The following is a 17,238-nucleotide window of genomic DNA, read 5'->3' as shown; positions in this document are numbered from 1 at the left end:
TCTTATTAAGGTCGTCTGTTTGTAGTGATTGTATTATTTCTTTTTAATGTCTTCTGTGTGCAGTTATTCTATTATTTCTGATTAACGTCTTCTGTTTGTAGTGATTCCATTATTTCTTATTAACGTTGTCTGTGTGTAGTGATTCTATTATTTCATTAAGGTCTTCTGTGTGTAGTGATTCTTGTCGTTCTAATTTTCCTGTCATCGATATCTCAGTAATTTGTCATTGATTACAAAAGTTTACGATGATACTTAATAGATCAATTATTTGCCCACAAACACTTTTGTTTTTTGTTTGTTTGTTGTTGTTTTTTTTTTTAACAAATTTACTTACAGTTCAGAGTTATTGACCCCCCTCGGAATTTTTTGTCATTGAATGTTCTCGGTTCAATTGATTGAACATCCCGCTCGAGAATTCTCAGTTCAAGATATCAAATTGAAACTTGCAGAACAAATAGAAACTACACAGATTTATCATGGGTGAACGTCTGTGTCACTACCTCCAGTCCAAATAGGAAGTTACCAAGAAATTGAAAATGACCATATGTTATCAATAAATGGATAACCAATAACAACAGTTTATTTTCAGTCAGCTTGTTATGTCCTTACAGACTTTGATATGATTTTTTTCAAAAATCGGACGATACATAATCTGTTGACAAATAAGATGGCTAACAAATCACAACATACTATAATATTCCTGTATTCCAATTTGAGTAAATTTAGCCAATATCTAAATTCTGTTTTCTCTTCAATTAAGCTTTCCTATATTTCCTTTTAAATCAAGCTTTTGTGGATAGATAATGCAGACATTCAGCCACTTTAAATTCCTAATCACGAAAGTTAAATAAGGTTAAAAAGATACAAACAAAAATGTGTGGAAATTTAAGAAATGTTAACGATGCCATTTTGAGCTCCAACGCAATCTGACAGTTAGCAATTTAGGTCTACTGAAAAGGAATAAGGCACAAGTGTAAACATTGAACTGTTTACCATAGACGTTACAGTTCCTATATCTGTTACGTTTGGAGGAGATACAATGTATGTGCACAAAATGGTACTTAACGTAGTTCCACACTCCTGTGACGTCATAAGATTTTGCAAAGTCAATGATTTAATGATTGGAACATAAATTTTGTTGGAGTCTTTTTCAATAGTTATTGTTAAGATATTGTTACCCATAAAATATTTCAAAAGTCATAGTTATATTTGAATAATCAATGATATGTTTCAAAATATTGAATTCAAGGGCAATAACTCTGTTTTCATTAAATTTTTTATCAAGTCTATTATGCGATAGATTTCCTTTATTTTTCACAAACATTTTACCAAGTTGATAAAGAATCATTATCTGTGTCTTTTCATGAAATTACATAATATCTTAATCCACGAATGATTTTGAATAGCTCAACTGTATGGTGCAAGACTTCGGGGTTTTTTTTTCCAAGGGGGGTATACATACTCTGGAAGCTATAGATTTGAAATTATTAAGGAAAGGTATTGATTTTTTTTCATAAATAACTATAACAGATGTACATCTACTAATATAAACAGAAAAAATGATAGGTAAACCATGATATAAGGAAAATATGTCCACATTTGTTTGTTTTTTAACATTTTGGAGAATAATGCTAATTCAATAATTTTGCACATATCATTCTAAAACTTGATGAACATATTAAAAATGACCTGTATTTTAGTTATTGACATGTTTCCTGATAAATAAATGCAATTAAAATATATATTTTGTTGTTTTTATTCTAAAATAACAATAAAAAACGGTTTCCAATAAATTTCATAAAAATCTACACAGGGGTACATGACTTCAGTAGTGTCTGTAATGAAAATTAATATGGAAACCCTTTACTATTTTGCCTTTTTACATTACTCTGATTGTTAATTTATTGATTCCAAACAAAAAAATGCTACCTAAACCCCAAAAATCCAGGACTAAGGACCCACCTTAACAAGAGTACCGCAAACAGTACAATATACGCCCGTTGGACCTGTAAGCACAGTATGCACTCTAAATTGATATAATACACATGCTGAATAGAAAAGCCTTAAAGTAGGTCATGGTGCACCAATCTATCTAACATGTGAACTAATTATGTATTTCTTTGAGAGGGAAGTTGTGACAAAATGTCCATCCAATACTTGTATCCATGATCAGAAAAAGAAAAACTGTATTACCTACTTTTAGACGAAAAGTAGGTCACAATGCACCAATCAAGTTGAAATTTGAAGTGATTAAATATTTCTCTGAGTGGAAAGTTGTGGCAAATATTCAGGTCACTACCTGTATTCATAACCAAAAAAATCTGGAAAACTGTTGACCTACTTTTATCCCTAAAGTAGGTCATGGTGCACCAATCCAACTGAAATGCTAACTGAATTCATATTCCTCCAAGATGAAGCTTAATTGTGACTATAATTTCAGGGCAATATCTGTATATGTAATGAAAACAATCTTTTTCTACTAATTGATACTATGACCTTGACCTTTGACCTTGAGAGACAATAGGCATCCTCCTCTTGGGATAAAGTGTATAAGTACCAGGTTTGACGGCCCTAGCCCCTACAGTTCGCTCTATATCCTACCTACAAGGTTTTCCTACTCAGTGATACTATGACCTTGACATTTGAGAACAAAAGACTTGACCTATCAACCTTGATTTTCAAGAATAAAAGACTTGATCTATGACCTCGGACCCTAAAAACAACTGAAACTTTCTTCTTATCATGGTGATCAAATGTACCTAGTTGTAAGATCTTGGAGCTTACAGTTGATTTTGCGTTTTATCTACAAAGTTCGGGCAGGTGCATGATGGTACTTTGATGGGCGAATGAAAACAAGAGGCCCACGGGCCATACTGTTTACATAAATCACCTTGGCTCTGCTGCTGTTGTTCAGTTACTGTGATTTTCAAAAGATTTTTTAAATCTTTATTTCCATGAACAAGAGGCCCACAGGCCTTATTGGTCAACCAAGTACTAGTGAAAAAGTATCATTACTCCCAAGGGCGATGGAATCTGGAAAAAAATTCCTGTTCTGAATATTTAAGCTAAATTCTAATGTTCAGCAGCAGTATAAAACAAGATGTGTTCTTAAAACGTCAATGCCCTCAAAAAAAGCATACACTGATGAAAGGCTTTAAATAATATAATAGGTGTATTAACATTAAAAGATATGACTAATTTGGATTCATCCTAGAATCAAATCCTTGGGTTGTAAACTTATCTTCTTCTTTTTTGTACATCATTTTCTGCTATTCCTAAGAATGCATTTAGATTTTATACAGTATCAGCAAACATACAGATAAATACTGTATACTAAGTTTGGCCCCACCCTGGAGTCAGAACCCCTATCCGGGGATCGTCAAATTTACAATTTTGGTAAAGGCTCTTTCTAAATATCCATTTACTTTCAATTTAATATCAATAACACTAAAGAAGATTTTATTTAAGTGTTTTACACATAAACACTATGTAGTAAGTTTGGCCCCGCCCTGGGGTCAGAACCCCTACTCCGGGGATCATGAAATTTACAATTTTGGTAGAAACCTTCCTGCTCTACATCACTATGCATTTAGTTTTTCTTAAACATGTGCAGCTCTAGAGAAATTTTTGAAAATTGGTCGATTTTGGGCAGTTTTTGCCCCGCCCCATAAGGTGGAGGAGTCCTGAAATTCACAATTTATTTCCCTCTTGTCCCAAAGATGCTTCATACCAAATTTGAAAAGAATTGGAATGATAGTTATCAAGAAGAAGTTAAAAATGTCTATTGTTCACACATTTAATAACTGACCATTTTGGCCCCACCCTGATACCAAAACCTCTACACCTGGGATCATCAAATTTACAATTTTGGTAAAGGACTACCTGTTCTTTCTAAATATCTATTTAGTTTCAATTTAGTATCAATAGCACTAAAGAAGATGTTATTTAAGTGTTTTTACACATAAACACTATATACCAAGTTTGGCCCCGCCCTGGGGTCAGAACCCCAACTCTGGGGATCATGAAAATTACAATTGTGGTAGAGGTCTTCCTGCTCTACATCACTATGCATTTAGTTTTTCTTACACGTGTGCGGTTCTTGAGAAGAAGATTTTTGAAAAATTGTCAATTTTGGGCAGTTTTTGCACCGCCCCTATGGCCCCAAGGGTGCTGGAGTCCTGAAATTTATAATTTATGTCCCCCTTGACCCAAAGATGCTCCATGCCAAACATGAAAAGAATTAGACAGGTAGTTATCAAGAAGTTAAAAATGTTCAATTGTTAACACACGACAACCAATTGCAAAAGGTAACCTCAGTAAACTCAGGTGACCTAAAAAGTTTAACCATGATTTGAACAAACTTGAATCAAAATGTAAAACTTTGATCCCCTATTTGCGGTGGCCCCATCCTACCCCCAGGGGCCATGACTTTAACAAACTTGAATCTGCACTAAGTAAGGATTCTTTCATGTAAATTTCTTCTTTCCTGACCCAACGGTTCTCGAGGAGAAGATTTTAAAGATTTTCCCTATATATTTGCATATAAAACTCTGATCCCATATTGTGGCCCCATCCAACCCCCAGGGGCCATGATTTTTACAAACTTGAATCTGCACTATGTCAGGATGCCAGTTTCTTTGTCTCAATGGTTCTTGAGAAGATTTTTAAATATTTTTTTCTGTATACTAGTATGTAAACTTTGATCCCCTATTGTGGCCTCATCCTACTCCTGGAGGCCATGATTTTACCAATTTTGAATCTGCACTATGCCAGGAAGCTTTAATGTAAATCTCAGCTTTTCTGGCCGAGAGTTTCTTGAGAAGAAGATTTTTAAAGATATTCCTATATATTTATATGTAAAACTTTGATTCCCTATTATGGCCCCAAACTACTCCCAGGGGTTATGATTTTAAAAAACTTCTTTGGCCCAATGGTTCTTGAGAAGAAGAATTTTACAGATTTTCCCTATACAATGTATATTTGTATGTAAAATTTTTATCCCCTATTGTGACCCCATCCAACCCGAGGGGCCATGATTTTAACAAACTTCAATTTGCATTATGCCAGGAAGCTGTCACACACCAATAACGATGATTCTTTATTTCAATATCAAAACCAGTAAGTAAAATAAATGAAAGAAATCGTCTGATTGTTAGCTAAACCGAAAGTAAGCATGCCTAAAAAAAAAATAGCCAAATCAGGCGACTTAGGTATATTCTAAAACACAAAATATGCATAGAATGGAAGAACTTGAAAATCCCCTATTGCAAAAGGTCACCTGAGCGACTCAGGTGACCAAGTTGTAACACAAATGCTCTGTATAAATGATTGCTTTTCTTATTGACATACCTCTCACATTTGGGGGAATGGGGGACTTTGTTAGTTTCTCCACTTTATCTACAACAAAGAAAACATACTGATTGACTTCAGTCATAATATATCCTATCAAAAATATTTATCTCATGTTTTAATAAACACCTTAAATTAAGGCTTCTTCAACAGCCATCTAAATGCAATAGTACATTGATGGGAATTATATCAGATAAGAGTTTACATAGATATAAAGTGTAGTACTTTTGCATTATATGTTTTTACTCTTAAGTAGGTTCCAATGCCAAGTTTCTGTATCTCAGACAGGGAAAATGTTATATTTCATTTAGTGCTGATCTAAAGCTTTAAGCTACATGATCGAAAGTCATTCAAAAAATACATAGACAATGTCTCTCTCATATACATTGTATACATATATTTTTAACAAGAGGTACTGTGAGCAATGCTCACTAAGAATACCCCCCGCTTACCCCAATCTCCCAAAGGGTGTTGGTAATAAGTATAAACTACCTCTTTTCTGAGTGTAAAAAACAAATGGCATGACAAACCGAACCATAATGCTACTTCGATGTCCAGTGCACGTGACCTTTGACCTTTTGACCCCAAAATCGATAGGGAACATCTTCATCCCATGGGTAGTCCATATGTATGATATGGTGACGGTAGGTGGAAAGGATAACGTTTTAGCGCCCGGAAACCATATTGCTACTTCGATGTCCAGTGCATGTGACCTTTGACCTTTTGACCCCAAAATCGATAGGGAACATCTTCATCCCATGGGTAGTCCATACATATGATATGGTGACGGTAGGTGGAAAGGATAATGCTTTAGAGCCCGGAAACCATTGCGTCTACAGACGGACGGACAGACAGACGGACAACCCGATTCCAGTATACCCCCCCCCCCCCCACAACTTGTTGCGGGGGGTATAAAAATAAAACTTAACACATTATCGGATTTTAAATCATTTATTTTAACGACCAGGGATGTTTCATTCTATTTGATCATAAAGTATCGATCATATGTAATTTTAAAAACTGTATTCTTTCGCCACGGAGCATCGTTACGTCAAAAACACACCGTCACAGTGTTGCGTTTCTCATTTTTTCAACACATTCTCTACATTTCACACACTGCCCGAGGTGCCTTCTAGCTTTATCGCCTAGGTATCTAGCAGGATGCAACTCTTCACATTTCCAAATGTTCAGTAAGAATAGTGAAGAAAGTGCCGGAGCCAGCATCAAAGATACATCTGATAATATTCTGCGACAGTGACGTGATCATCATTTTCCATAGCGTTTCTAATTCTTTTGCCAAGTTTTTCACAAATGATTCCTTTCCTACCAGGACATTCGTTATCCGATATAGTCTTTACCACAAGAAAATCAACTAAAGCATGACTCACGTTTGACATATTCTTCGCTTCTTCCAGCATTAAAACAATTTATATTGGAGATTTCCGGGGTGTAACACAAAATTTTATGGCCATTTGCTGCTCTGTGATTTCCACAACGATATTATGTTTTTTACCTTCACGAAAGAGAACTAACTGCCTTCTGTAATCGATTTTCATCTAACACTCTGAAATATTACAGCAAAATTTTCGCTTATAAAATGATGTAATAATTCTCTACTGGAACATACAAATTTAATTCTGTTTTAGTGCCATTTTTAAGAGATTTGACAAATAACATTATATGATGCATTTTTGTAATAAACAAAATTTTACCATGTGACGTGAACTAATTTTTTGATTTTAATTTTTGAAACATTTCCTGATATATTGTAACATATCTGAATTTTCTTCTGTACAGTTAAAATAAATTATTGACTGATTACATGTATGTCTACCAATTTTGGATGTAATATGACGTTCAGAAAAAAGTTATGGCAGAAGTCTACTACATTTTTAATTACCCTTACATGTACATTAACAAGGCATCAGATGTTCATTTATATGTATTTTATCATAATATTAGTACTGCTATGAAGCTTTAAGCTATATATATGAACTTGAACATGGCTGTCAGATGTTCATTTACATGTATTTTGATATTTTCTAGATCTCCAGCTTTTTAATTCATGATTTGCTCAACAGTAATTGTGATACTATTCTGTGACCTTGAAATCACCCCTTATATACATACAAGAGGCTCATGGGCCTTAAAGGACACATCGCATGTTTTTAAACTTTTTAATTTTTTCAGCAAAATTAATTCATTTCATGCCTAAAACTACTTAACATGTGTTTTAAATAAAACAGTTTGCATAGTTTTCTAGTTTGAAAGCGATGAAATTCTAATCTTGCGATATGCATATTTTCTTCGATATTTTACGCGCCATTATCTGTGACGTCATATGCGACCTCGAGCAAGAAGATTTGAAAACAGTTGTTAGCCATTTCATAAACAGATTAGATTTAATTGACCAAAAAAAACCAATTATCACATTAACGGCTTGTAAATAACACTGCGTTATGGTGTTTTGTGCCGTTTAAGGGTGTACTTGCTGTCAGTAGAGAGGATTTGGACTGTGTTTTTTCAATTTTTGAAGGACGGTATGAGGGACAAGACGTGAATATTTTTTTGTCGGCACAACACCTTTGCCATAAAAAAACCCAGTAGAATTTGTCCCTGTTTTTTTTTTTCAAACAAGCACTTGGACAAAGACGTTAAGATAAACTGCGAGAAAATGGTTCTATCGAAGCTACGCACTGTTACATATAGGGCTACGGCATATGCTTTCCATTCTGCTCTCAAATTCAATACACACTCGCACCAACTGACCTTCACCGTGTAACAACATATAGGCAGAACTTTGTTAGCAGTGTCTACCAACTGGTAGTTTAAAAAAAGGAAATTTAAAGATAAAAGATAATTGAACTTTCAATTATAAATAATAAAATATGATATTTCCCAACGTTGAATTGAATTATAATGCTTTCATTTTTTTTAAGGAACGCGTGTACGTAACAACAACAGCACGCCGCGCTCCCACCTCCTAAGTAACAACGTGTAGATAAAAAATAATAATGATTAATAAAATTGCTTGAATAAAATAATTCAAAATTATTATGATTTTCACAATTAGTTTGATCATTTTAATAAATAAAAAAATTTCGAAATGCACCCGTAGGCCTAGTTGTTAATGATACGTAATCGTATCATAATTCAGGCCTATCTAACTCCTCAAAAAATAAATTTAATAATAATTGCACTGTTTATTTTAGAAAAGCAACAACGCTAATTACAGTTGTTTACAGAAATGGCATTACCAAATAGTGTTTAGACAGTGATCCCATGTAAACATCATTTACTCGCAAATTTATGCAGATTTCATACTCGCTTTCCTCGCTACATTTGGGTCGCTATTTGTATGCACTGGTGGCTAAAAGATATAAGACTCGGGGAATTTGTCAACATCGAAATAAATGTTATCCATGGTAAATAAATTAGGCCCCTAAATCCCGAGTTTTTTAACATATCTAACACTACTTTTACAACAAGTTGATCGACGAAGGTCGCATATGACGTCACTGTATCACGTGACTACCTATCTAATTAACTAGGCTTTTTGAAACCAGGGCTTAGATTTAAGTCCGTATTCTGACTAATTATCGCAATACTTCAGCGAACGAACTATTACAATTATTTTCTATAGCCATAAGGAAGACAAAATGCATATAATTCTGTATATTTTGAAAACACGAGATGTGTCCTTTAACGGTCACCTGAGTACCATAGCCCATATTTGCATTCAAGCCTCAATATGGAGTCTTATATGATCTTTCAAAATATGCATACAATTTCTATTCAATTACAGAAGAAGGAAAAATGAAAGTTTGAAGCATATAAATCATTTTGACATACCCCGAAAGTCTAAACCAGACTTATGGGCCGTGAGTTTCACAATTTGAGAAAAGGACATCACAGACATCAGAACCATGCATTTAATTTATCTCTGAAACTGTGAAAGTAGATAAGAAAAAAATAAGATTTTTATACATTTTCATATTTTGCCATATACACATATAGCTACATGTAGGCCCTGTCCAAGGGCTTCAACACCTAACCCAGGAACCATGAATTTCTCAATCTATGTACATCTAGCATATCATGGACATCATAATCATGTATTTAGTTCTTTTCAAATATATATCAGATTGGAGAAGATTTTCTAAGATTTAATACATTTTCAAGACTGATGGAGATAGACAATATACAAAGCGAGACACAGAGTGATTAAATTTACATGATAAAAGGGCATCTACGGTTTCATTGTTTAGCTCAGATCTGAATTCAGTGTGTATTTTCTCTACATGACAGTGATTACATGACTAGGGTATTTTTTTTTTACATGATTTTGCATTTTGACATGTTTTGTCAGATCATTTTTAGCTCCAGACCCAATAGACAAGTGCGAGTTAAATAATGTACAATGAAGCTTCATGCTGTCCTCAATTTTTTTTTACCCATGAAATGTCGTTTTCCCAGATTTGTTGGTAGGAACATAAGTATCGATCTTTTTGTTTTTGTCGGCGTGTCTGCTGGCCCCGATAAGGATCTCTTCCTGAAGAGCCATTCTACATAATGACTTCAATCCCCGATTTGTCAAATCAACTCACAGATAATTGCTAACACTTGCTTTGATAACTTATCTGTAATGTACATGCCCATCGGCATAGTTTACGTAAATTCAAGCTTGTGTTGCGAACTGGAAATTACACACGCGAACTAATTTACAAAACCAAACCAGGAAATCGGGTGAAAATTATGACCTGCCAGGTCATAAAAAATAATCGGGTTACAGGTCGAAAAATCGGTTGTAACCCGACAAAATCGGGTTAGTTGGAAACTATGGCCTCAACCCCTGACCCAGGGGCCATGGATTTCACAATTTTGATAGTGGGCTTCATGGACACCATAACCATGAATTTAGTTTTTCTCCCCAACCTGTGGGAGTAGTGAAGAGAATTTTTGAAAATATGGCCCTTCTTTTAGCTATTTGGCCCTGCCCGTTAGGCCCCGGGGCTGGTAAGGTCATACATTCAAAATCTATATTCCTATTATCCTAGAGTGTGGCGGAAAACATCAATCAATCAATCAGTTAAAATTTTAAACACCTGTAAGATGTTCACTACTACTGAACTGAAACTCATAATTTGTGGACACTAGAAGGATTGAGCAATAAAACAGCTTAAATGGACATGGACACGATTTGAGCCGAAAATTTAGAAATTTAATTTTTCGATTTTTAAAGTTTAGAATGTTTAACTATGGTATTTCTAATTTGAATATCAGTTGTCAAGGTACATGGGAGATACAGAGCTCACAATTCTTTATAATGTAAACAAGGCTCGTGCCATGTTTTTGTTTACATAGGTTGAATATAATAGTAAAGGTTTCATTTAAATCATATTTTTTCGGTCAATCAGAAATGAGATAGGCTGGTTACTTATTATTATCCTAGAGAAGCTTCACACCAAAAATGGTCAAAATTAGCCTTGAAGTTTTCAAGAAGTTAAAAATGTAAAATTGTTAAAGGACAATGGATGAAGACCGGAAACAGGTCTCCTGAGTGACTCAGGTGACCTAAACAATAAAAATAAGAGAATGTATTGTGTGTAAACAATGACTTTAAAAACGTGGAAAATGTGAATTCTTCACCAATTGAATTCATCTACACAAAAACAAGATGAGGATTATCCACAGATAGTTCACTGGGGATGGGGTTATTGTTGTACTTTTGATCGTTAACGTAGTCCCCCCTCCTGCGACATCATAAGATTTCACAAAGTCAATGATTTAATAAGATTTATGCATGACAGGAACATAAATATTGTTGGAGTCTTTTTCAATGGTTATTGTAAAAAATCTTGTTGACCATAAAATATTTCAAAAGTCTAAGTTATACATGTTATATATGAATAATCAATTATGTTTCAAAATATTGGATCCAGGGGCAATAACTCTTATTTATTAAATTATTTATCAAGTCCATTATGCGATAGATTTTCTTCATTTTTCAGAAACATTTTGTATATTTTTTAAAGAAACATGCAGTTTCATGAAATTGTTATGAATATTATCATATGGTTTTAACCAGTTTTTGTGAAATTTTGATAATGCTGTTTATGGAAAATTACAATTTTTTGACGTTGATAACAGGTATATGTGTGCTAATTGATAAAAAATTTATTAATATCGCAACAAACTTATTTCATCATTTTTATTTGTTACTAAAATATATTATTTGATGAATCAGCAATCAAATAAAAAGATTGATCCTATAATGCTAGAAGAAAGGCATTACCTTAATTACAATGAATTAGTCCAAACATGATGACATTTGATACATTGGGTCAATGGGGATTTATCTATGTTCTTTTTGCTACCAGTAAAGGTACCATTTCCTTGACAACAAATGAATATATCTCAATCTATTTATTCTTATATATTATAAGTCATTTTATATAATTATCGGTCTTACACCATTCATCTATACAACTCAGTAATCAATCAATTTATATGCCTGTTTTGATTTATAAATTGAGGGTGCCTCCAACCCACCCCCTCCCCAGGGAGCTCTGGATAAAACCCTGGTCAAATAATAATGTTGTCATGAAGTTTAGTGTATGATGATGTGTATTTTCAGTGTTCATTTTATCAAGATACAAACATCAATTTATATACTGTACCATCTAACTTCTCCACTCTCTCTGATGTGTCTTCAATCCGCCCTGTAAAGACATAATGACAAATGATGACTAAGAAATAAGTATTCTCAGATTGATGGGCCATATTTAATATGAGGCCCATAGGCCACATCGCTCACATTTGCATGTAAAACCTTAGTCCCTAATGTGGCCCCAACCTACCGCTGGAGGCCATGATTCTTACAAACTTGAATTTGCACAATTTCAGAAAGCTTTTATGTAAATGTCAACTTCTTTGGCCCAATGGTTCTTGAGAAGATTTTTCCCTATATATATTTCTATGTAAAACTTTCATCCCCTATTGTAGCCCCAACCTACCCCCGGAGGCCATGATTTGAACAAACTTGAATCTGCACTATGTCATTCATGTAAATTTTAGCTTTTCTGTCTCAGTGGTTCTTGAGAAGTAGATTTTTAAAGATTTTTCCCGTATATTTCTAAGTATAACTTTGATCCCCTATTGTGGCCCCAACCTACCTCTGGGGACCATGATTTGAACAACCTTGAATCTGCAATACGTTAGGAAGTTTTCATGTAAATGTCAATTTCTTTTGCCCAATGGTTCTTGAGAAGATTTTTAAAGATTTTCCTTGTATATTTCTATGTAAAACTTTGATCCCTTATTGTGGCCCCAACCTACCCCGGGAACCAAGCTTTGAACAAACTTGAATCTGCACTATGTCAGGAAGCTTTCATGTAAATGTCAGTTCTTTTTTACCATTGGTTCTCGAGAAAAATATTTTTAAAGATTTTCCTTGTATATTTCTATGAACTAATTTGATCCCCTATTGTGGCCCCAATCCACCCTGGGGGCCATGATTTGATCAAACTTGAATCTGCCTTATGTCAAGAAGCTGTCAGGTACATCTTCGCTCTTCTGGCTCATTGGTTCTTGAGAAGAAGATTTTGCATATATAATTCTCTGTAAAACTTTGATCCCCTGTTGTGGCCCCAACCTACCTCTGGGGGGCATGATTTGAACAAACTTGAATCTGCACTATGTCAGGAAGCTTTCATGTACATTTCAGGTCCTCTGGCCTGGTGGTTCTTAAGAAGAAGATTTTTAAATGACCCTACCCTAATTTTGCATTTTTGTGATTATCTCCTCTTTGAAGAAGGCATGGCCCTTCATCTGAACAAACTTGAAAGCCCTTCATTCAAAGATATTTTTAGCCAAGTTTGGTTGAAATTGACCCAGTGGTTCTGGAGAAGAAGATCAAAATGTGAAAAGTTTACAACGACCACGACACCAACGACGAAAGACAAAATCAATATATCCCAATCCATTTATTCTTATATATTATAAGTCATTTTATATAATTATCGGTCTTACACCATACATCTATACAACTCAGTAATCAATCAATTTATATGCCTGTTTTGATTTATAAATTGAGGGTGCCTCCAACCCACCCCCTCCCCAGGGAGCTCTGGATAAAACCCTGGTCAAATAATAATGTTGTCATGAAGTTTAGTGTATGATGATGTGTATTTTCAGTGTTCATTTTATCAAGATACAAACATCAATTTATATACTGTACCATCTAACTTCTCCACTCTCTCTGATGTGTCTTCAATCCGCCCTGTAAAAACATGATCACAAATAATGACTAAGAAATAAGTACATGTATTCTCAGATTGCTGATCCATACTGAACAAGAGGCCCATGGGCCACATCACTCACCGAATCACTATGGTCCATATCTGAAGACTTTCCATATATATTTGCATGTAAAACCTTAGTCCCTATTGTGGCCCCAACCTACCCCTGGGGCCATGATTTTTACAAACTTGTATTTGCACTATGTCAGAAAGCTTTTATGTTGATGTCAACTTCTTTGGCTCAATGGTTCTTGAGAAAAAGATTTTCCCTATACATTCCTATGTAAAACTTTCATCCCCTATTGTGGCCCCAACCTACCCCCGGAGGCCATGGTTTGAACAAACTTGAATCTGCACTATGTCAGGAAGTTTCCATATAGATCTTAGCTCTTCTGGCTCAGTGATTCTTGAGAAGATTTTTAAAGATTTTCGCCATATATTTCTATCTATAACATTGATCCCCTATTGTGGCCCCAACCTACCTCTGGGGACCATGATTTGAACAACCTTGAATCTGCAATACGTTAGGAAGCTTTCATGTAAATGTCAACCTCTTTTGCCCAATGGTTCTTGAGAATTTTAAAGATTGTCCCAGTATATTTCTATGTAAAACTTTGATCCCTTATGGTGGCCCCAACCTACCCTGGGAACCATGATTTGAACAAACTTGAATCTGCACTATGTCAGGAAGCTTTCATGTAAATCTCAGCTCTTCTTGACCATTGGTTCTTGAGAAGAATATTTTTAAAGATTTTCCTTGTACATGTATATTTCTATGTAACATTTTGATCCCCTATTGTGGCCCCAACCTACCTATGGGGGCCATGATTTGAACAAACTTGAATCTGCAATACATTTGGAAGCTTTCATTTAAATCTTAGCCGTTTTGGCTAAGTGGATCTTGAGAAGATTTTTAAAGTTTTTCCCTATATATTTCTATGTAAAACTTTCATCCCCTATTGTGGCCCCAATCCACCCCTGGGGGCCATGATTTGAACAAACTTGAATCTGCACTATGTCAGGAAGCTTTCAGGTACATGTACATCTCAGCTCTTTTGGCTCAATGGTTCTTGAGAAGAAGATTTTTAAAGATTTTCCATATATCATTCTATGTAAACTTTGATCCCCTATTGTGACCCTAACCTACCTATGGGGGCCATGATTTGAACAAACTTGAATCTGCACTATGTCAGGAAGCTTTCATATAAATTTCAGCTCCTCTGGCCCAGTGGTTCTTAAGAAGATTTTTTAATGACTCAGCTACCATAATTTTGCATTTTTGTGATTATCTCCCCTTTGAAGAAGGCATGGCCCCTCTTTTGAACAAACTTGAAAGCCCTTCACTCAAGGATGCTTTTGGCCATGCTGCTGGTGAACTGTTAGTCCCCGATGGTCTCTACAGCCCAGTAGCTAAGTACTTCGTTACTAGCTTGAAAATATGGATGTATATTTAATTGCCGTGATAAAATATAGAAATTCATTTCAAAATTAAGGATTATCTCCCTCATGCATAGCTCTTATCCTTGGACAAATTTGGCTCCACTTTTTGGCACTCTGTTTTTTCCTAATATAGCTCTTACAAGTTTGTTGTTATTTTGGATTTCAAAAAATTTCAGTTCAGCATCACTGAAGATATTATTTGTTGAAATGTGCATCTGGTGCATCAAATTTGGTACCATACAAGTTATACATTATGACCCGAGTCGAGGCCTCTGCTGGTGGACTGTTAGTCCCCGAGGGTCTCTACAGCCCAGTAGGCAAGTACTTCGTTACTAGCTTGAAAATATGGATGTATATTTAATTGCTGTGATAAAATATAGAAATTCATTTCAAAATTAAGGATTATCTCCCTCATGCATAGCTCTTATCCTTAGACGAATTTGACTCCACGTTTTGGCACTCTGTTTTCCCCTACAATAGTTCTTACAAGTTTGTTGTTATTTTGGATTTCAAAAATTTCAGTTCAGCATCACTGAAGAGACATTATTTGTCGAAATATGCATCTGGTGCATCAAAATTGGTACTGTACAAGTTTTACATTGATCTTTCTAAATTCACTAAAAAATATAAACATTCTAAATGTTTTAAAAATATGTAAAATGGTATATGTAGTACTTTTCCCATTCCAAATATCATATATAATAAGTATATACTGTACCATCCAATCTCCTGGTTTCCTCGGACGTTTCTTTTATCCTACCTGTAAAGAGATGATGAAAAACACGTCTTAAGAAACAAGCATTCTGAGATTGATCAACAAATATGTCACCAAATTCATATTGTGGAAAATTTACCAATGCAAAAGTTCATAATTTTTAAAAACATGGTGCAATAGCATCTGTAGTGAAACAAAAACATGAGACCCATGGGTCACATTGCTCACCTAAGTCACCTTGGCTTATATTTAAAGATTTTTCCAATATATTCGCATGTAAAACTTTGATCTCTATAGTGGCCCCAATCCCAGGGGCCATGATGTTTTCAAAATTCAATCTGCACTATGTCAGAAAGCTTTCATGTAAATTTCCACTTTCCTGGCCCAGTACTTTTTGAGAAGATTTTTAATGATTTTTTTTATATATTTGTATGTAAAACTTTGATCCCCTACTACCGCCTCATCTTACCCCCTGGGCCCATGATTTTAACAGACTTGAATCTGCAATATGTCAGGAAGCTTTCAGGTAAATTTCAGCTCTTCTGGCCCAGTGGTTCTTGGGAGAAGATTTTTAAATGACCCAACCCTACTTTTGCATTTTTGTGATTATCTCCCCTTTGAAGGGGGCATGGCCCTTCATTTGAATAAACTTGAAAGCTTTTTCAAAGCAAAATAAAGTGGAACCCCGTTATTACGTTTTCCATTTTGTCACGATAAAATAACGTAATACCGGGGGCAACGTAATAAACGTTCCCAGTGAAATCCGTTAAAAATATCGTTTGGAAATTGTATATCGTCCGTTGGTACTCCGTTAAGGGGTGTGTGAATATATCTTTACTGTTTCTTTGTTTAAAAGACTATGATACTTTGTTTTATTTACATCTTATCTTTAATGTCCGTAATTCTTCATGTTCTTATCCCTTTTCTTTATTTCTGGTGTAGGATTCATAAGGATGTTTTGATAAACGTTGCTTTTCTGCATTCGTTTGGACCGCCATTTTGTTCAACTTTAAAACAATGCGTTCATGTAAATTTCTCTCAATAACTCGTTCCGGTTCATATTCAACATTCGTATTAAAAAAATAACAAAACATCGTTTTTATTAAGTTCGCTGATTACACAATACACAATGCAATAAAAAAATCCCCATCCAAAAAACAACAAAACTATAGACACAAAACGCACACGATACCCAACACTTACACACTTTTCTCACCAACGATAAACACGGAGAACAATTTAAGCGCAATCCACATAAAACAAGAGGCCCAAGGGCCTAGAATCGCTCTTCTGATAAATTGTACAACCCCACCATTTCTATTCTTAGCCTCTTAGTATTCTAAATCTTTAGTTAAATCCTAAGAATTCAAAAAAAGTAGGTCAATGTGACCTACTTTTTGGTTTACAAATTTTGAGAACCCAAGAAATATCAAC

At 34.8% G+C, this 17,238-nt stretch overlaps 1 protein-coding gene across 17 annotated transcripts in view; it reads right to left on the bottom strand.

Moving 5' to 3' along the window:
- LOC125661423 (uncharacterized) overlaps positions 1 to 17,238 on the bottom strand; it is a 45,318-nt gene that overhangs the window by 7,258 nt on the left and 20,822 nt on the right. For 15 of the 17 annotated variants that reach the window (XM_056155950.1, XM_056155946.1, XM_056155941.1 and 12 more), the window contains 4 exons: positions 15,808 to 15,849; positions 13,589 to 13,630; positions 12,030 to 12,071; positions 5,350 to 5,397 (listed from right to left, as the gene is read on the bottom strand). In XM_056155950.1, the coding sequence (XP_056011925.1) occupies positions 5,350 to 5,397; positions 12,030 to 12,071; positions 13,589 to 13,630; positions 15,808 to 15,849 (174 nt within the window). Of the gene's footprint in view, positions 1 to 5,349; positions 5,398 to 6,862; positions 6,914 to 9,201; positions 9,299 to 12,029; positions 12,072 to 13,588; positions 13,631 to 15,807; positions 15,850 to 17,238 lie in introns of those variants that run through there. The other 2 variants (XM_056155955.1, XM_056155956.1) reach the window with 2 other exon arrangements.

Source organism: Ostrea edulis, chromosome 2 (genome assembly GCF_947568905.1).
Source record: "Ostrea edulis chromosome 2, xbOstEdul1.1, whole genome shotgun sequence".
NCBI lineage: Eukaryota > Metazoa > Mollusca > Bivalvia > Ostreida > Ostreidae > Ostrea > Ostrea edulis.
This window is presented reverse-complemented; position numbering and strand designations above follow the sequence as displayed.